A 21203-nucleotide genomic window follows, 5' to 3' on the forward strand; every position below is an offset into this window, starting at 1 on the left:
AAATAAAATAAAATAAAAATCAAGTTTATTTCTCAGCCTCAGACAGCCTCAGGAAAAGATTTCTTTCCGAAACCCTGCCAGCCAGTATAGCTCATACATCATAATAGTTTTTAGATATATTGGATGTCAATTATTATACTCTTCTGTCAACATATACTTTAGGAATTGAAGTCAAGGATATTTGAGCTGCACCAGGTCACAAGATGCTAATTTGCAGAAAGACATTTTATAACCTCTAATTATAATTTTTCAGTGTGAAGATGCTCTGGGAGAATCTGATTCAGGCTGATATTGGCTCAAAGCAAAAGGATCAGATATCTGTTACCAGAAGAGACCAAGGGATTCCAGGAATCTGAAGGTGAATTATGATAATTACAATCCAGATAGGATATAATTGCAATATCTATGGGAAATGATTTATTTTCATTTGTTTATTGGCAATTGAATGGAAGTCGGTGTTCTAGGCACATAGGAAAGAAGGTTCCAGCAAGTGTTAAAAATAAAAACTAAAAGCAACGTCGAGCAACAGTTTCATTTTCATCCCTTTTTTACTTATAATGTTCTTTATTTAATTCCTCAAATTCCCTCCTTTTTTTAACTTCATTTTATCCTTTACCTTCCCTTAGCATTCCTACAGCAGTCTTCCCATTGCTAAATCTATTTAATTCTTCAAAAGCACACATTTTCACAAAGGATCTTTATCATTCATTCATTCACCATTCATTCATACAATTCTTATTTTTTATCATACAATTCTCTTTTATATGTCTCAAATATAAGGAATACTATGATATCTTTCTAAACCATCATACTCAGCTCAGCATCATCATATAGGTAAAGGTAAAGGTAAAGGTTCCTCCGCACATGCGTGCTAGTCGTTTCCGGCTCTAGGCGCCGGTGCTCATCTCTGTTTCAAAGCTGAAGAGCCAGCGCTTGTTCGAGGACGTCTCCGTGGTCATGTGGCCGGCATGACTAGACGCCAAAGGTGCACGGAACACTGTTACCTTCCCACCGTAGTGGTCCCTATTTTTCTACTTGCATTTTTACGTGCTTTCAAACTGCTAGGTTGGCAGAAGCTGGGACGAATAACAGGCGCTCACTCTGTTACACAGCACTCGGGATTCGACCCGCCAAACTGCCGACCTTCTGATCGACAAGCTCAGCATCCTAACCCACTGAGCCACCGCATCCCTATCACATCATCATATACATTAGTCCAAAGTTTCATAAACCAAAGTCAGAATCTTCCAAGGCCATGTTAGTTTATGATCATGGGAGTTCAGTACATTTAAAGTTCACAACTTAGGTCTGGGTTTCCCAAACTGTAAGCTGTACTTTTTTGGGAGAGCTTCAGAGACCAGGGGAATGTGAAGGAAGCATTTTAGTTACTTTATTACAATAAATCCACCATCCAAACAGCAAAATGAACACAGTGAAAACAATACAATGAAACTTGTCATGTTTTCATTGTTCATTTGTGCATTTTGGTGTTTAGATTTTTAGGGGAGGTATGTACATTAAGATACACTAAAATGAAGCTTGGTGGCAAAAGGTTGAGAAACTCCTGACTTAGTAAGAGGCATTGATGATGACTTTATTCAAATAGATGTACTCAAGGCACCAAAAGTAGTAAAAGGGAACAAGATCAGATCCTCTTTTAACTCATCTATCAATGCAACTTTTTCTGGTTGCTGTTTAGTATAGTGATGGCTTCCTGCTTTTCAAAGAAAGAGCATCCGTGTTTCTACAAGTCTCATAAAATTCTTGAGAGCATGTTACCTTGTATTCTGAAAAAGATAAGACAGAGAGAGGGAGGAAGACAAAAAAAGATAAGTCAGTCTCCAGTCCCTTTTGTTCAGCAATGGCATCTTTGGCATTTGTAAACCCTCTTGGGACTATTACCTTAAAACTTAAAGCAAAATACCCTCCTCCATTGATACTGTGGTATTTGCAAAATTAGGCATTATTGGGGCCTGCTTGACCATAATAGGTAGCATTATAGATTACCTTTAAAACAATCTAAAACAAATTCACTGTAAAGCTAAATTTGAGGACGGGACTCTCTAGCCATGTATGATAGATTTGTTTAGTTCAGTGTTTTCTAAACTTATTTGGCCATGGACCATTTTGGGGATTTGAATATATTGATAGAACACATATGTGCTTTCCAGAGATAGAAGACTTTTATCCTGATGCATTTGATTAGTATATTATATTTAAAGAATGAATAATTCAATCTTTGAAACAGTAGAAGCTAATAGTAATAGATCTGAGTGTCCCAAGTGCTTTCTCTTGCAACTGCTACTATGTGTCTACAAAAGTGTTTACTATCCATAAAAGATTAATACTGGTAGGATGACTGCTTTTGCTTCTGTTAATGACAATTTTCCTTAACATTAAATCTTAAAACTTTATATCAGAAACCAATAACATGTGGGCTTCATGTGACATTTGAATTTAATCAGTGTCATATTTCCCGCCATTAATTGTTGGGCAGACTCTGAACTGCAGATTGATTTCACCAGGCACCACAATTTAATTTGTAATAACCACAGTCAATTCTGTTTCAATTTTGTAAAGTTATGGAGTCCACTTTTTCAGAAATATTTTCCTAATAGAACGCAATCTCAGGCCAGTATAAATCCTGATAGGAGAAAATCCAGGAACACGTGAATTAAGATTTTGGTACAGGCCCCAAGAACACAGTATTTACTTAGTTAGCACATGGATGTGCCACCCAATCTTAGACAGCTTTTGCCTGTCTAAAATAGTCATCACCATAACACATTGATAAAATCCAACTTATCAGTCAGCAAGTCTAAGAATTCCACCACCCCCACCACCCCCCAAAAATTTCTGTCCTAAGGTCATTCCACTCACCTCGCATTCCCCAGTTGACAGCATTTGTGCTGTCGTAGTGGAAGAGTTCAGCGCTGGGAGGCTGCATAAAAAATTACAGTATGAGGAAGAAATGGTCAGTAAATGGAACAGGAACACAATCCTGTTAAAAATTCCTCTATATTTTTTTATAGCTGCTTACAGCAAGAAATATATGGAAACACTTGCTTGGTTCAATAAAGATGTTCATAAGCCTTTCCTGCCATTTGTGTGTGTACTGGCAAAGAGAGTGCAAATAGGGGGAGATTAATCAGATAAATAATGTAGGGTGGGAAGGAGCTAAGAAGAAAAAAATAAAAGCGTCTGTGGAGATTCTCAGTCATCCAGGTCATAGTTGTCTCAAAGGTGCTTCTTCAAAAGGCAAACTGGAAGAAGGAAGAAGAAGTAGAAGTAGACTCATTTCTCATCAAGAAGCTTTATCGGTTCTGGCCAGAACCAATGAAGCTTCTTGGATGAGAAGCGAAATGTCTTCTTCCTCCTCAAAACAATCTGGTTGCCTTTTATAATGATTTTGCCTTCTCCAAAATTTCACCAGGCACCACAATTTAATTTGTAATAACCACAGTCAATTCTGTTTCAATTTTGTAAAGTTATGGAATCCACTTTTTCAGAAATATTTTCCTAATAGAACGCAATCTCAGGCCAGTATAAATCCTGATAGGAGAAAATCTGGGAACACGTGAATTAAGATTTTGGTACAGGCCCCAAGAACACAGTATTTACTTAGTTAGCACATGGATGTGCCACCCAATCCTAGACAGCTTTTGCCTGTCTAAAACAGTTGCTTAGCTGTTTTTTAGAGTAAATATGCCAGAAGGGTAACAACACATTAATCTGAGAAATGAAAGTTGACTTAAAGCTTCAATTTGGGATATTTTGTCTATATACTAATATTCTCCCCAGGAACCAGTATCATTTTTGCTTGTTTATATTCAGTTTTGTATGCCAATCTGGTTCAGGACAACAACAAATAAAAATGTTTATTGTTATTCACATAATCATCTTTTGAGGAGGTTTATCTAAGTGTCATCTTATTCATTGTCCAGAGTCAGATGTATTAGCATGTCAATAATTCTCAAGTCTTAATGAGATTGTTTAGTTCTGAAATAGGTTACGCATTAGCTAAAAATGGTAAGAGTTTTGAAATTACAAGATTGGTTCATGAGTAGGGTAATCCCAATACATTGCACCCTTTGTGGAACTTTTTTTTAAAAAGAAATTCCATCGACAGAAACAGGCTGGATTTGTGAAAATCCTAACTTCAACAGGACTAATGGGGTAGTGTCCCACCACTATCCCTGTGCAGTAAGCCAAGTTAAGGAATGCTGGGCACAATATAACTCTTTCCTTATCCTTTCCATCTCCCAGCTGTATCAGACAACCTCCTCATTCTGGCAAGAGAGAGGACTAGCAGATTTCCAGGGGAATCTGATCCAGGATTTATTCCAATGATGTAAACTTTCCTCTCATTTAGCAATGGCTTGTGCTACAAAGCCATAAGCAAGCTCCATGGAATACAGCGCATAGGCCTGAGCTTAGATCATGAAACTGCTTCTCAAGCAGAAACTTTATACACTGGACAAATGCTTTCCACTCTAGTTAAAGAAGCCATTCAAAGGCATCAGCTATTCTTATATATGCAGGAGTGGCTGTGGTTTTCTAGTCCCAAACTCCCACTGGTAATCTAATATGTTCATATCTTCACCAGGAGTTTCCATAACTGTTTCTTAGCAACTGCCCAATAATCTCTCAGCATAATGCTTGTGGAAGGACATCAGTCCCATTTCTGACACCGACATGACTCTCAATATTAGCCCAAAGAACGTCTTATTCTTACAATGAGAAATAATCATAATGGGGAGAGCAACGTTTATTTTATTAAAGTTTTCAGACAAATAATTGAAAATACTTTCACTTGGGGCTGAAATCAGTGGCCACTCTTACCCTATGCATACCATTCCTTCTGTAAGCAGGAAGAGAAGCAGATTTTGAAATGAGGGGATCTGAAGGAGGGAAAAAAAAGAGAGAGAAAGGACAAGTCAGAATTAAGATTTCCAGTGAAGAAAAAGTATCTTTCTTGTGGCCAGCTACAGAACAGTACTAATTATCAGAAGAAACAGAAAGAATGTCCACCCATAGTTACTACTATTACAGGTAGTCCTTGCTTAGCAACTGGTCCCTTAGTGATTGTTCAAAGTTACAACAGACCACTCAAAGGCTGCTTATGACCCTGTTCAATAGCTGCACATATCCCTGCAGTCACGTGACCCCATTTTGGGCGCTTGGCAACCAGCTCACCTTTATGGCCCGGTTGCAGCGTTCTGCTCTCATGACTGAAATTTCCAAACTCTTTTTGTTGGTTTCTAGTCTTTTCAGCCAGTTTCCAGCAAAAACAAACACCCATAGGAATAGATATACTTAATGATCACAGCATTGCTTAAAGACAGCTACAAAAAATGTCAAAAAAGTGGATCTGTTCATGTGAGTACCTGGATTTATGACAGAAATTTTGGGCTCAGTGTTGTAAGTCAGAGGTCCCCAACCTCTTGGCTACCAGGGACCAATTACATGGAGAGAGGTTTTTCCATGGACCAAAGGGTGTGTGGTTTTGTGTGCTGCCTGCATGCTGGGGATGGGGCTTAACTTGTTTGTGTGGCCCAGTTGCTGGCATGCTACGTCCCAGTACTGGTCCACAGACAGGGTTGGGACCCCTGTTGTAAGTCAAGGACTACAGGTATTGATATTATTTTTAAATCTTGCCTTTCTTCAAATAAGCATGTGGTAAACTATGTTTATTTTTTTTATCAATTTCTTCATCATTAGCTGGGATGACTGCTAAAAGGTGATTAGTTCAAGGTTGCCTAATCAAATCAAGGATCTGATTTTGTTCTTTCTTATGTCTGACTCCTTATTTATTTCACCCTATTTTCTTTGAAAGAACTGCATCCCCCAGAATAGCAGAATAATTTCACTGAAGGCATGATAAGGGAAGTTATTCAGAACATACAAATGCATTCCCATTCCCAATATACACTAATGACGTTAATAACAGATAATAATCCCATGAGAGCTGCCTCCCAAGGTGGTTTAAGTTAATGTTTTTTAACCTGAGAGCACTAGCCTACTTCACTCTGTTTAATAGTAGTGTTGCCATTTCATCTTTACTCTTGAACATTATAGATGCACATATGTGAAGCCATAGATCAGTCCATAAATGTCACCATCTACTTACGGGTAAAGAGTCCTACAATTAATCTAGTCCAATCAAACCCCATCAGAGGTTATGGGGTAAAATGGATTGAAGAACACAAAGGAAAAGAGGCAGGAAGTTGAGAAACACATACCACTGTCTGCCAGGTAGTGTGACCGGGGTGCTATAAAAGAAGACAAACCAAGATATCAGGTGCATTGTTGGAATTCCCCCCCCCCCTAAGAGCATTAAATTAAATACACTCATGCAAAAAAATCCTGTCTTAGGTGATGGCACAACTATGAGAATAATGTCATGATACTGTCCAAGCAATAGGTACCATTGGAGTACCTTATATCTGGGTAGAATTGGGAGTTTCTTGTTATCTTCTTGTTTTGTTTCAGAATGACAATATTCTTATCCTGATGTACTCTATAAACTGTATAAACAACAGTGTATGCAAAATAAATAATAATGACTTTAGAGAACTCTGGATGAATATATGTTGCCAGCAGATTCCCTGACTCCCACTTCACAAAAGCCATAACACACATGGACACACACACCCCTTCCTTCCTTCCAAAATGTTCTTGTCCGCACACTAGTTGGTGGAAAAGAATGCTGGGGGAGGTGAGAAAGAGAAAGAAAGTTTTGGTATGAAACCATTTGCCGGTGCGATCTGATATTCTTCACAGATTTCTGGGCAGAGTCCTTTTTTCAGAAGCCCTGGATCCAAGCTATTATTTTTCACCTGGCTCTAGATAATGAACTTTAAGCCTCTATTAAAGTAAACAAACAAACAAGAAAAAAAACACCCCAGCAATCCTGAAATTTGCCAATCATCAAAGAGGCCACTAGTTCTCAGAGTGCAGCACTTACCTCTGCAGTAGCTTAATGGGAGCCCATCCTGAATACTTTCCATCCACCTGAACTTGTCTATTTGCCACAATCTTACTTTTAATTAATTGGACTCTTCCTAATCAGCCAATGACTACAGATCCCTCTCAGTGCAGAAGCCAGACCAATTATTAATGCAAATCCAGTTTCTGCACTAAGAAGTTCTACAAAAAAATGGTGCTTGCAACAGAGTACTGGCCAGAGTGGCACCTAATGGGCCTGGGGATTCATGGGAGGAATTATTTGCAGGAGTTTCAACTCTCAAAAAACACAGCACTGATGGACCATGAGACGTTGTTATGGGTAAATGCATGCATCTACATGTATATGACTCTACACATGACTATGACTGCATGTACAAACACTGGACCCCATGTTTTATATACTGCCATGTATCAGCATAATTGTACTATACTGTATGTCACTGTTTTAAATTGTTGCTCTTATTATAACATTTTCTGCTCAAAACCTTCCCCAGACAGGGTACCTCTGCTTTTTTTATGATCAAGAGTTAAAAATAATGAGTTTTGAGTGAGACTTTGTGTTATGTGTGCCAGGTATCTATCTCATTTATCTGCCTCAGTCCAACAGCCCTTAAGGCTGCTTTGCATTTATTTTTTGCATTTATTTTTTTAAGAGTGGCAAAAAGATGCACACACATGCCCGATCCAGTTTGATTTTAGTAATAATTTAAAAAAATTGAACAGCTGCTTAGATAACAATAGTCCCATCTGGTGGTCAGTTGATGCTATTGTTGTTGCACATTTGTAATTCTTCAACTTTCATTCATACTCTACTTGTCTATCAAAACAATGTAGGTGAGATAAAGTAGTTCATTTAATAAAAATCTTTTTTAATTCCAGCTTTAGTAAGGTAATTCAGGTGTATTATAGTGCAAAAGTTAATGTTGCAACAAAATGTATGTAGTAAATCCACAATGCATTGTTGAAACACAGAGATACATAGAAAGTGATTCATATAGTCAATTAAATTCAAGTGTCTTGGAATATATGGCTTTGGTGAGTATGATTTTATTGTTAGATGCTTAGTATTGACCTCAAACATTAGAGGGCAGCCTCTTGAATTTTATTTTAGCTTCCTGAAATAGATAACTACAACAAAACACAGACATACGCATCACCTGGGACTCTCACATACAATCAAGGTTCCTACAGAAAATGAGCTAATGACTATTCAATCTTTCACTGTTGAGTGTTCCTAAAAACAGCCCTCTGCTGGTAGGCAGAGTGGTTGTGATGTGCCTGCTGTTGCTTACAGCCATTTAAGGAGCTCTCGTAGCCTGCTGTATGAAGAGCTTCTCTGCTGCTCGCTGAACTGCGGGGAGGTGTCCAAGGGTCCATGTATGAATTAGCACGGGCCTTCATTTCTTCCTTCAGTATCAATCGGCCAATTCCTGTCTGGATCTACATATTTTAAAAGGTAAAGGGTAAAAAAAGAATAGGAGGCATAGAGACAAACTTTTTCTTTCAGCTATATATAAAATAGAATAGAGGTGGAAGGGACCTTGGAGGTCTTCTAGTCCAGCCCCCTGCTCAAGCAGAAGAATCTATACCATCTCAGACAAGTGACTGTCTAGCCCAGGGATAGGCAACCTTGGCTCTTTTATGGCTCGTGGACTTCAACTCCCAGAATTCCTGAGCCAGCCATGCTGGCTCAGGAATTCTGGGAGTTGAAGTCCACGAGTCATAAAAGAGCCAAGGTTGCCTACCCCTGGGCTAGCCTCTTCTTAAAAATCTCCATATGCATATTAAATGCATATATATATGCATTTAATAATAAGTATCTTGTTTTTTCAGAAAGGTCTGCTTAAGACTAATATTTGGTTAATATTAATAAAATGATCTAAAGCAGCCATACAATTACAATACAGTATAATAATGTGCAGAAGCATCAACTTGTATGAGATAGGCTTGGTGAGGTCATTGTTTTTAACAACTATCAGTGTTAGATGGGATGGTGTTCAATTTCCATGTTTTCCAGCCAACCATATAAATTTTGGAAGACCAGCATATCTGACAGTCACCAGATTGGGGAAGGCTGGTCCACCTCATCGTGGAGGAAGGTGGCTTTATCTGAGGCTATAAAGAAAATAGCTGAACTCCTTGCCATGCTGTGAGTCCTCTTTTCGAATGCACTAGAGGTCTTCATAGAAAAAACACTGAAGGTTCACTACCCCAAAGAGAAAAGGGTCTTGGGGAGATAGTCTGGAAAGAATATTGTCTACACCAGCATGACAGCAGGGGCAAGAGCTAATCCAAGCTGAACACTCACTCTGTGCATCCCTCGATCAAAGCTATCTTCTTCTCCTCCTGATGAGAATCTTCGAACTCGGGGAGCTACAGACAAATATAGGGAAAGCATTCAGTTCGGAGTTTTCATACAGAATAAGGCAAAAGGTTATTAGTGGATGAGCTAAGATTGATTTCTGTTGCCCTGTTGTGATCTATTCTTTTCAGCAGGGCCATCAAAGTCTGAAGTGCACTGGAGTAAGAGCGGGAAGTCAGGGTGCTGTTAAGAGTTGAAAGTAGGTGGCTCCAGCATAAAAGATAAATTTTGTGTGACATCATTTATGTTTATATTTCAAGAAATTGAATATGTATTCTCCTGCCATATATGCAATAATTCCCTCCTTATATCATATTAAAGGTAAAGGTTCCCCCGCACATTTGTCTAGGGGCCGGTGCTCATCTCTGTTTCAAAGCCGAAGAGCCAGCGCTTGTCCGAAGATGTCTCCATGGTCATGTGGCCGGCATGACTAGACTCCAAAGGCACACGGAATGCTGTTACCTTCCCACCGTAGTGGTCCCTATTTTTCTACTTGCATTTTTACGTGCTTTCGAACTGCTAGGTTGGCAGAAGCTGGGACGAGTAACAGGCGCTCACTCTGTTACTCTGCACTCGGGATTCGACCCACCAAACTGCCTATCTTCTGATCGACAAGCTCAGTGTCCTAACCCCCTGAGCCACCGCGTCCCTTCCTATATCATATTACAACCTGGTAATTAACTTGGACATATACGGGGACTGCATCACAGGCTTTCAGAGAAGCAAGGTTATTTGTCATAAAATACAAAAAAAACCCAAACATCTTGTCTTCCTTTGGAGATCTCAGATATAATCTCCCCCAATATGTCCTTGACATATGGGGTAGAGTTGGAATGTAAAGATTTTAGTGTCTTGAATGCAGAATGTTACCTTTGGGTGAACCTTGAAAAGTCCAGTACTCTGTTTCTGAGTGATAATATGGATCTGGAGAATACGCTGGACTATATTTGGAGGTCTGAGTGATGTCTTCACTAGTTTTGCTTTTTGTAGCTGCAGAGTGGGAATCTGAAAAAGCAACCAGGGAAAGAATCAGCAGAAGTAGAAATCAAACTTTAGATTCTCTGGCTCAAATAATACAAGACAGCAGATGACCAACCCTATTTACATTCATCCTGGATATACCAATATATAAACTGGAGGATCAGATGAAGAACTTTTTATGCAAGGCACAAAAGCCAAATCTACTTCCTATCCACTGCTATGTCACCATACATGTTCTGTGGTGTTGGAGGTCAGATATGGGAACACTGTCTGGGGAGATCTAAGGGGAGAAGAGAGCCTGATTCAGATTTGGCATCTCCTTCCTGCCCAAACCCTTATAATTAAACACGGATCCTGTTCTTTATGTGTAATTACAATAGATCCAATTGGTTCTACTCCTGTCATGACTTCATAACATTAGAATAGAATAGAATAGAATAGAATAGAATAGAATAGAATAGAATAGAATAGAATAGAATAGAATAGAATAGAATAGAATAGAATAGAATAGAATAGAATAGAATAGAATCTGGAAGGGACCTTGGAGGCCTTCTAGTTCAGCCCCCTATTTAAGCAGAAGAACCTATACCATCTCAGACAGGTGATTGTCTAGTCTCTTCTTAAAAACCTCCAGCGATGGAGTGCCCACGATTTCTGGAGGCAAGCTGTTCCACTGGTTAATTGTCCACACTATCAGGAAGTTTCTCCTTAATTCCAGGTTGCTTCTCTCTTTAATCATTTTCCAACCATTGTTTCTCATCCTTCATGCTGGTGAATTGGTGAATAAGGTGGCCCCCTCTTCTTTGTGGCAGCCCCTCAAATACTGGAACACTGCTATCATGTCTTCCCTATTTCTTCTTTTCTTTAGACTAGCCCACGGGTCGGCAACCGTGGCTCTGGAACCGCATGCGGCTCTTTCAGCCTTCTTCTGTGGCTCCCAGTCACCCTTCGTCATTTGCAGAAAGAGAGACAGAGAGAGGCACTTGCGCTTCCCTCCCACCCTCTCTCTGTGTCAAAAAGAGAGTGGCCTCACGCTGTTCTCCAAGAAGCTGACAAGCTTATTGGGCAGGGCTCCTGCCTTTGTTGCATCTCCACAGGAAGCAGGAAGCAGCAGAAAGCAGGGCAGGAGAACCAGCTCAATAAGAATGTGTGTCAGCTTGTCCGAGAACAGCGTGAAGCCAGCTTGCCAGGTGAGCAGAAGATCAGAGAGAGGGAGAGAGAGCAAGGGAGAGAAAGAGAGGGAGAGAGAGGGAGGGAGAGAGAGAAAGAGAGAGAGAGAGAACTCATGCACAGCAGCCTCTATTTCTTTTTAATTAAACTCTTCAATCAAGCTCCCCCCCTCACGTGCATACGCGTGTGAGAGTTTTGCAGCTCCCAGTGTTTTTTTGCTCTGGGAAACAGGTCCAAGTGGCTCTTTGAGTGTTTAAGGTTGCCGACCCCTGGACTAGCCAAACCCAAGTCCCATAGCTGTTCTTCGTATGTTTTAGTCTCCAGGCCTTTGATCATCTTAGTTGCTCTTCTGTGATCTTTTTTCCAAACTCAACATCTTTTTTGTAATATGGTGACCAAAATTGGCTGCAGTATTCCAGGTGTGGTCTTACTAGGGTTTTATAAAGTGGTACTAATGCCTCATGTGATCTTGATTCTGTGCCTTTGTTTATACAACCCAGGATTGTATTAGTTTTCTAGGCTGCTGCTGCACACTGCTGGCTCAAGGTTAAGTGATCGTCCACTAGGACTCCAAGGTCCCTCTCACAGTTACTGTTTTTAAGCCAGGTCTTGCCCAATCTGTACTTGTACCTTTGATTTTTCCTGCCTAAATGTAAAACTTTGCTTTTCTCCATATTGAAACTCATTTTGTTTGATAGGGCCTATTATTCAAGTTTTTCAAGATCTTTTTGGATCCTTAGTTGGTCTTCTGGGGAGTTGGCTACTCCTGCCAGTTTGGTGTCATCTGCAAATTTGATGAGTTCCCCTTCAATTCCCTCATCTAAGTCATTGATGAAGATATTGAAGAGTACTGGGCCTAGGACAGAACCTTGTGGTACCCCACTTCTTACATCAGTGGATGTAGTGCCATTGAGGACTACTCGTTGAGTTCAGTTTGCCAGCCACTTACATATCCATCTGGTGGTGGTGTTGTCTATTCCACCTTTTTCTTGCTTACCAAGGTGTAGATTGTGGTCCACTTTATCAAATGCCTTACTGAAGTCTAAGTATACTACATCCACAGTATTTCACTGGTCTATTAGTTTAGTCACCTTGTAGAAGAATGAAATAAAATTGGTTTGGCATGATTTGTTTTTAACAAACCCGTGCTGGCTACTAGTTAAAGTTTGCTTCTAGTTGTTTGCAGATCTGTTTTTTGATTATCTGTTCTAGGATCTTCCCAGGTATTGATGTTAAACTGATTGGTCTGTAGTTTCCTGGGTCCATTTTTTTCCCTTTCTTGAAGATGGGAACCACATCAGATCTTTTCCAATCCTCAGGTACTTCCTGTGCTCCAGGATTTTTGAAAGATATGGTGCAGTGGTTCTGAGATAACATCTGCCAGCTCCTTCAGAACTCTGGGATGTAATCTGTCAAGCCCTGGTGATTTATATCCATCAAGGTTGGATAGGTGTTCTCTTACCATTTTCTTATTTTAATTTTTGTTTCTAATTTGTCTTTTGGAGTGGTTTTTTTGGTATGTTGGGCTATGCTTTCTTTTTGTGTGAAGACTGATGTAAAGTATGAGTTAAGCAGCTCTGCCTTCTCCCTGCTGCCTGTTATTTCCTTGCCATCTTCTTTCTTTAGTGGATCTACAGTTGCCTTGACTTTTTTCTTGTTAATATGTTGGAAGAAACTTTTTTTTATTAACCATGATTTCTGTTGCAAATCTTTCTTCATTCTGAGCCTTTGCTTTCCTGACTTCATCTTTACATGTTCTGGCTGTCTGCTGATAATCAGCCTTAGTTATATGCCCTTCTTTCCATTATTTTGTATTTGTCCTTTTTGTCTTTCAGTTTGTCAGAGAGATCTTTGTGCAGCCATGCTGGTTTCTTCTTGAATTTCTTGTTTTTCTTTTTCAGTGATATTGTGCTGGTCTGGGCTTTTATGATCAGATTTTTGAGAGCTTCTCATGCTTTCTTGGGTTGTTTTCTGCTTTAGGATTTTCATCCATGGGATCTTTCCAAGGTTCTCTCTGTTAAAGTCAGCTCTTTTGAAGTTCAAGACACTGGTTGGATTCTGTTGCTAGTGTTTGTGTTATATTAAATTCCAGTATGACATGGTCACTTTCACCCAGGGTTCCACCAACTTCAACTCCCTCTATCACTTCTTCTCAATTAGTTAGAATTAAGTCCAGTATGGCTTTACGTCTAGTTCCCTCCTCCACCTTTTGGATGAGTTGTCGGCTAAGTTGGTTAGGAATCTGTTTGATATCCTGCTCAGTGCAGAGTTTGTCTCCCAGTTGATATCTGGATAGTAGAAGTCTCCCATTACTATTGTGGTATGCTTCCTACATACATTTGTTAACTGGTTGGCAAAGAGTTCATCTATTTCTTCTGATTGGTTGGGTGGTCTGTAATATACACCTATGGTAATGTCACTTTTTTTCTCTTTTATATTGACCTATATGCATTCTGAAGAGATTTTATCTTTGATCATGTGCGTTTCTGTAGATATGTAGTGTTCTCTTACATATAGTAAGTGCAACTCCCCCTCTTCTTTTTGTAGATCTGTTTCTTTTGAACAATTTGTATCCATCCATCAGTCCATTCCATTCATGGGTTTTGTCCCACCAGGTTTCTGTAATGCCAACTATGTCATACCCTCCCTTGTGTACTATTGCTTCTAGTTCACCTTGTTTGTTCCCCAAGCTTCGAGCATTTGTATATAAGTATGTAAGGCTTTTGTCCCTGTGTGTGGGTATGTTTCCTGCACCTTCTGAATGTTGTTTGAATTTTTCTTTCATCTCTGCCCACCTCATTGTTTGATTTGTTTTCTTGGGATTTATGATTGGTTTGAGGTTCTAGAGATTCTGAAGATTGGTCACCCTTCCCCCTCAACTCAATAGAGAACAATTCTGTATTGTAATATAAGATGTTCATTTCCCGCATTATTTCTGGCTGCTTCCAAAGTCAGCTTCAGAAATTCCAGTCTAGATTGCAGTGGGTTGCAATGGAACCAACTGGTGCTTAGTCTGCGCTACAATTTGGGAAGGTCATGTCCTTCCCAAATCGTGCAGGAAAGGCATGTGCCCAGCTTTTGATTCAGAAATTATGCCTTCACGTTTTTCCTAAAACTTCTTAGCAAGAAAGAATTGATAAGTTAGCTTCACAAGAATAAAGTTGCAACATTCCTCTGTTGCAAGGTAAATATATTTTTCAAAAGAAAAAAACAAAACATTGCAGTCTTGTAGACAGACTGGGAAAGCAAGTGAAGCATGCTTCACCCAGTTGGAGAGAAAAAGACTGCCTGCTGGTAGGTAGTTGAATGGGGCATTAACCTCCAAGGTTGAGGGTAGTGGAATGAGCTAATGGGCCATCATGAGATAAACACCAGATTAAAAAACCAAACAGCAACTGTAGACCAGCAGAGAACATAATTGCCTGTTATGTTTGTCAGCCCAATGACCAGCCAGAGGAAGGGAGGGAGCATGACAAACACTGCAGCCAATCAGAACTAGAGTGCTAATAGACTGGAACAAAGCTCTGACAACAGCTGTTTCGAATGGAAGCTGGAAAATTCCAGGCAGGGATGCATGTGCGAAGGGTTGGGAGTGGGGCAAGGATGATGTCATCTGTTCCTACAGCCTGAAAGCAGTCAGGGGCCCATACTGGCAATGGGCCAAGCAGAATATGCCCATACAGAATTGAAATTACGCAGTTTGCCATTTGTCAGTAAAACTTGCCTAGTCAAATCTACATCTGCCAAACTGTACTGTATCCAGGGAATGGCTCCAGCTCTGGAACTGCACAGAATTCTAAAATAGAACAGGCTGCACTCCATGTCTGTTGGTGCCATTTTTAATTCTCTGCGTTCAGGAGGGCTGTGTTTTTTTTCTTGTAGAGAATTCAATCTCAGTTAACAACAGGGAAGACAGGGAAGACTCCTGACTGAAACTTTGGAGCCCTGCTGCCAAGGTGTTACTTGTAGACATCCCTTAATTAGGTGGACCAATTGATTGACTTGGTATGGGGCAATATGTCAAGTTACCATGCTGTATGTCCAAAAAAAGTAGGGTTTAGACTCAGTAGGTAGCAGAAAGGGAGGGGGAGGAGGAGGAGGAAAACAAGAAAGGGACTAGGCAAGTGGGGCACTCTTAACTGCTAGCAGAGCTGAGGTAGCAAGAAGCATTATGTGGTAGAGCTGACATGCCATTTGTCAATCTATAGTCCACTCCAGGGTTCACAGAGTAGAATCCCACTTGAGCATTTGCAAGCCAAAGCACACAGCCTAGATGAGCTTCCACCTCCTTGCTGGTATCATTCAAATGATGCCAGCTATTGCAGACATTTTTGCATTCAGTGCAAATGTCTGAAGTAGGAAAAGTATATTGGTTCACATGGACGCCAATATGTATAAAATCATACCCATGAAGATGTTGCAGCCAAACACTCAGTGCTCACTGCCTACAGCAACGACCCATGTCTTTAAAGCCAAATTGATGGGGAACAAGTTGAGGAGGGAGGAAGGAAACATTATTCTTAGTGTCAAAGTCATTAGATACTACTTAAATAACTATCAGTTGTGTTGTTTTTGAAAACTGAACAGCATAAACAAGGAATTTATCTATATTGGAGTTCAGATGGCAGCTTGAGACTGGATTCCTTAGATCTGATATTTTCATGGGGAGAAAATTTGCAAGAAGCAGACAGAAACCTAGCTTGGAACTATGTTTGTATAAATCATTAAAGTCCCCTACTCTTAGCTAGGATCCTAATTATGACCTACCACTCCTGAAAGCTAATTATTTTTTAAAATTTCTGATTGCTTGAATAGTATCTAGTCCAAGATGACCCTTACAGAATAAGGAGAGAAAAAAAAAGCTGTATGTGATTTAGCATGAGGATTTGAGTGAAGAAGTGAATTACATAATGTGCCATCTTATTTAGCCTTTAGTTAGTTGCTACTCAACATGGGTTGAAAGCATCCATTCCAGGTTTTCATCTCAAAGATCTACAGCAGGTAAGTAAAATTGAACACAGATTTTTTCCCTTTCCCACAAACACCCCCCCCCACCCACCCACACAATTAAAAGCATTCTCCCATTTATGCCCGATCTGTTTGGGCTGTAAGGTTGGAAGGGGACAATAATACTTTGAGAGAAAGCTAGAGATGATTCAGGGGAGGGGGGGCATGCTATGCATTATGAAAAACATGCATCAGCATTGCTAAACTGGATTCTTTTATATAAGCAGCTGCAAGTCTCTGTATCTGGATGATGCTCCCAATCTGGAAGTGGCTGTGGCAATAGGCTTCATGTGCATGTGCAAAATTCTATTCCTTTTTTAATGTTTTAATTAATCCATGTTATTTTTATTTCAGATAACTGCGATTTATTCCTACTGTGATGCTCTAAAATGAATATGTAAATTGAGTTACTAGATAACCAACTATAATGGTTTTGTCAAGTATTATGGGCAAAACTCCAGGTTGCATGCATATAATTTACAGAGTCGGTCATCTTCATTGTGTGATTTTGAGTAAAAACAAAAACAAAACTGACTCCAAAATGAAAAAAAAAACAACACCTATCTGTAAACTGCCAAGAGTTCATTTAATGAGCAACTTAAGAGATGTGAAGTACACAAACTCCAAGTCTTGCTGCAGGAAGTCAGAAGGTGCTCAGAAACTTGCTGCTTCAAAGGTGAGAGCCAAAGGCAGCTACTTACAATGCAGTGGGGTGCAGTCAGCCAGCAGGCAGGGAGTTATGAAGATAGCACATTAGGCAAGGGGGGGAAAAAAAGAGAGGAGGAGACACCTGGTTACCACATTAAAGGAAACGTCACAAGTCTTCTAAAACAAAAGCAGACTGTTGAGAAGCTCAGAGGAACAGTCCTTTCCTCTTCACATCTCCACCTCCCAGAGCTCTGTCTCCAAAGGTGACAAAGAGAATTGATTTCCGTAACTTTTCCTGCCATACAAGAGCACGGGACAACTGGCTTTGAAGCAAGTCCGGCCTTGCTCCTTTTGCAAGATCTGTGCCTGCATCCTAAACTGGCATCAAACTGTGTTTCTGGCCTGTTTTACAAATAGTAAAAGGCAGAGAGGTAGAGTGGATATTCTGGCGGTGTTCATTGGTCTTCAAAAGCAGCCAAGCAGTCATGACGCAGCTCTTTAATATTTATATCCTTTGGTGTACATTTTGATTAAGCTTTACTCTTCAAACATGTACAGTCTTCTAAATCAATGGTTGTTAGAATTATGCTACTTTTCCTAAGGACCTATAAATAGGCAAGCTTTTTCTGCTTAGCTGAGAGGGTAGGTAAGTACAAATTAGAGATAAATGAGCTGGGGCTCCTATGAATGTTTTGGGCCTATTCTCAACTGGTCCAGCAACAAATAGTTTTATAGGACTGGGACACTTTTCCATGTATCTATCTGATGATGCTCCAGCAATTTTTAAAGTTCTGTAATAGATTCATATGGCTTATACTTTTATACATCTTAATACCTTAAGATTAAGCCACAGAAAAGTACAGCGAGGTCCATATATTCACTTTGTGACATTTTTGCTTTAATATATTTTTCAAGTTCAAATGCGAACTTACCATTCCTTCTCTCATCACCTTTTTTTTAATATAGAAGACCATCATATCCAACTACCTCCTTAAGCCAGCCTAGAGCCTTTTTTTTAAAAAAATGAAATTCATTTCTCTTCTGTACTCCTATGTTTAGCTCATCACATAACTAAGTCACTTCTGAACTTGGCATACAATGTTAAAACAGACTCTTCTAGTTGATCTTCTTGACTGAAACTCTATATGTTGGTCACCTCTTTCCTTGATTACTGCCAGTGCTTTTTTTGTAAAAGAAAAAGGTGCCGGAACTCAGACATGTTATACAACCTGACTTGCCTACCCTATAAGGTTCCATCCAAAAAAGGTGCCGGAACTCCGTTCTGAGCGTTCTATGACAAAAAAAGCCCTGATTACTGCAGACTTCACTCTGATTCCTATGATCTCAGCTTGAGATCCCTCAATACCTGTCTGCCATTCTGCTGCCCAGATCATTCACTTCTCTCATTACTCTCACTTCTTTGGTTTCTTGTACCCAATTGGGTCCTGTAGGATTGCCACCCCCCCTTCCACAAATATTTCTTTGTAGTTTTCTAAAATATCTCTTCATGATTTTTCACTCTGCTGTTCAAAGGTTCTTCTCTCCTGCCCAAGTTCTCGTTCTGCCTTCCCCTTTCCCCCACTCTTCTATTTTCAGCTCCTTTTGTAAAATATTTTGTTCCCTTTGTTCTTGTTCTTCCCTCCATGGAAAGCATCTATTTTTTATACATACAGTTTCCAGCTAAGGAGCATCAGTAGCACAGCCAGAGCATCTAACAGCATTTTAGTAAGCTTATATGGTCCTACTTCATCTCATATCCTTATGTTTTAAACGTTAATAGAAAATAAGAATTATCCACTTAAAAGCAATGTGCCGTTTGCCTGCATGAGTTACATTGTTGAGTGTTTACTTTTTCCGAACACATGGAGGCACCCTAAGATAAGAGATCTAGCAAGCCAAACTTTTCTGCTCAGCCCTCCTCTCACAACTCTGAAAGGCTGTTATACTCTCATTCTTTTCAAAGTCTATTATGTCCAGGTCTGGTACTGCCACCAACTTTTGTATAGTTTATTGAGCAACTTCCAATGCACACCACCAGACCCAAGCAGAACTTTGGTTTATTCTAAGTTGCATGCCCATATATATGTATATGTCAAAGCCATGCCCAAACTGTACCGTGTCTTTTATAGATGGGTGGTTTCCGGTAGATGTTACTCTCTGCAGCAGCTGAAGGTAAAGAAAGAAGAATAATGAAGGAAAGAAGGAGATAGCAAAAGAGGGGAACCAGGGTGTGTAGCTTAGAGATACAGGAACCTGCCTGTCATTCTTGAAGAGGGGTGGTGGGAATCTTCTCCATATCATTTTGGCAGCACAAGTAAAAACATATATAATACAGAAGAGGTTAGCATGATCCCTATACTAGTCACAGGAGCCACCAGATTTGCAAATAAAATTGCCTGTCCAAGATTACCATTGCCTGCTTAATACTTTCCCATCTTAAGATAAAACTGCCTTATCTTAAATACCTGCAGAGCGAAGTTAGGCTGGGAGATGGTTTAATTAATCCTCTTTGTGAGCTATTTCAACAGCTATAAGACAGTGAATATGTGCATGCACAAGAGGTCATGCTGTGAGCATGCTCACTACTGACAGCATGCAGGGTCAAGCACAGAGTTGGTAGCTGGCCTCAGCTCAGGAGATGGAAAGGCCTCCTTTGGTGAGTGCTAATGGCCATTGTCTCCTTGGCTGGCAATGGCACAAGATGATTTATGAGTTGGTTACCTAGAGATACCGGGACAAAAATCCCATCCTTGTTCAGGAGTCAGCCATATTCTCTTCAAATAAGAGAGAAGCAAAGCAAGCTGGGAATAGGAGCTACTCTATCAGCACAGAAGCTTACTGACAGACTGATCCAGTGTGTAGGCAAAGGGGCCATCCATAAAAGACACAAGCAAAAGCTACAGGACCAGTAGCCATCACAATGACCATTTCAGTAGGGCTAGTGATGAAAGGGAAAATTCTAGAAGGCAAATCAAGGCAATTCAGGCCAGTTACATCAGCTGATCATGCCTAATTCGGGTCAGTTTCACCTTCCTGCTCTATGTCTCTCTGGAGATTCCTTGCAGAATACATTAAGGTCAGGAGATTGTAACAAACATGTGTAAATACTTCACCCCAGACTGTAAATTTCAAGCATTTCTACAAGGACCAAAATCTATCTGGAGTTTGATAACTTAGGAGATGAATGAAAAAATAATCAAATCCCAATGCTGAAGTTTATCAGCTGACTGACTCTATCATGTGTGACCTTAATAGAAGCCAATGAGACCCACATTGTTATTTCAGGCTGCATGGAAAACAAAGAGCTGCTTCTTCTTCTGTGTCTAGATCAAACTTTAAACTGCCAGAATGAAGCCACTTTCTTGGCTTGGTCGTTGGCCCAAAATTATCAGCACAGACAAAGAACGAAACCTAGAAAGTGGACTGTGATTCCATTCTGGTAGCAAGATGTTGTCAAAGGAATAAATCTCAATCCAAACTTGCCCTAATTCTAGATCAGGGTTCTTCAGAGTGGTCAATGACTGTTGTTTTATTGCAATTGTTTTTATTCAGAGTACTATTAGTTAAATTAGTATTTATTAAATTATATTCATATAATAGGGACGCGGTGGCTCAGTGGGTTAGGACGCTGAGCTTGTCGATCAGAAGGTTGGCAGTTTGGCGGGTCGAATCCCGAGTGCCATGTAGCAGAGTGAGCACCTGTTACTCGTCCCACCTTCTGCCAACCTAGCAGTTCGAAAGCACGTAAAAATGCAAGTAGAAAAATAGGGACCACTACGGTGGGAAGGTAACAGCGTTCCGTGTGCCTTTGGCGTCTAGTCATGCCGGCCACATGACCACGGAGACGTCCTCGGACAAGTGCTGGCTCTTTGGCTTTGAAACGGAGATGAGCACAGGCCCCTAGAGTTGGAAACGACTAGCACGCATGTGCGGGGGAACCTTTACCTTTACCTTATTCATATAATAAATGTTGACAAACAATCTATAACTTCATGAAGGGCTTGATGAACTGAAGAGTCCGAGGACTCCTGTTCTAGAGTGAAGGAAGGAAGGCTCCCACAGCTGC

General features: G+C 40.2%; 1 protein-coding gene across 1 annotated transcript in view; it reads right to left on the reverse strand.

Annotated features, from left to right (window-relative positions):
• ABLIM3 (actin binding LIM protein family member 3) overlaps positions 1–21203 on the reverse strand; it is a gene marked incomplete at its 5' end in the record, with an annotated part of 91833 nt that overhangs the window by 7237 nt on the left and 63393 nt on the right. Inside the window, 8 exons of the mRNA XM_081319028.1 lie at positions 1780–1787; positions 2881–2941; positions 4843–4901; positions 6243–6272; positions 8262–8409; positions 9278–9342; positions 10202–10336; positions 19253–19303. Of these exons, the coding sequence (XP_081175154.1) occupies positions 1780–1787; positions 2881–2941; positions 4843–4901; positions 6243–6272; positions 8262–8409; positions 9278–9342; positions 10202–10336; positions 19253–19303 (557 nt within the window). The remainder of the gene's footprint in view (positions 1–1779; positions 1788–2880; positions 2942–4842; positions 4902–6242; positions 6273–8261; positions 8410–9277; positions 9343–10201; positions 10337–19252; positions 19304–21203) is intronic.

Source organism: Vipera berus, assembly GCF_964194415.1.
Source record: "Vipera berus genome assembly, chromosome: 2".
Classification (NCBI taxonomy): domain Eukaryota; kingdom Metazoa; phylum Chordata; class Lepidosauria; order Squamata; family Viperidae; genus Vipera; species Vipera berus.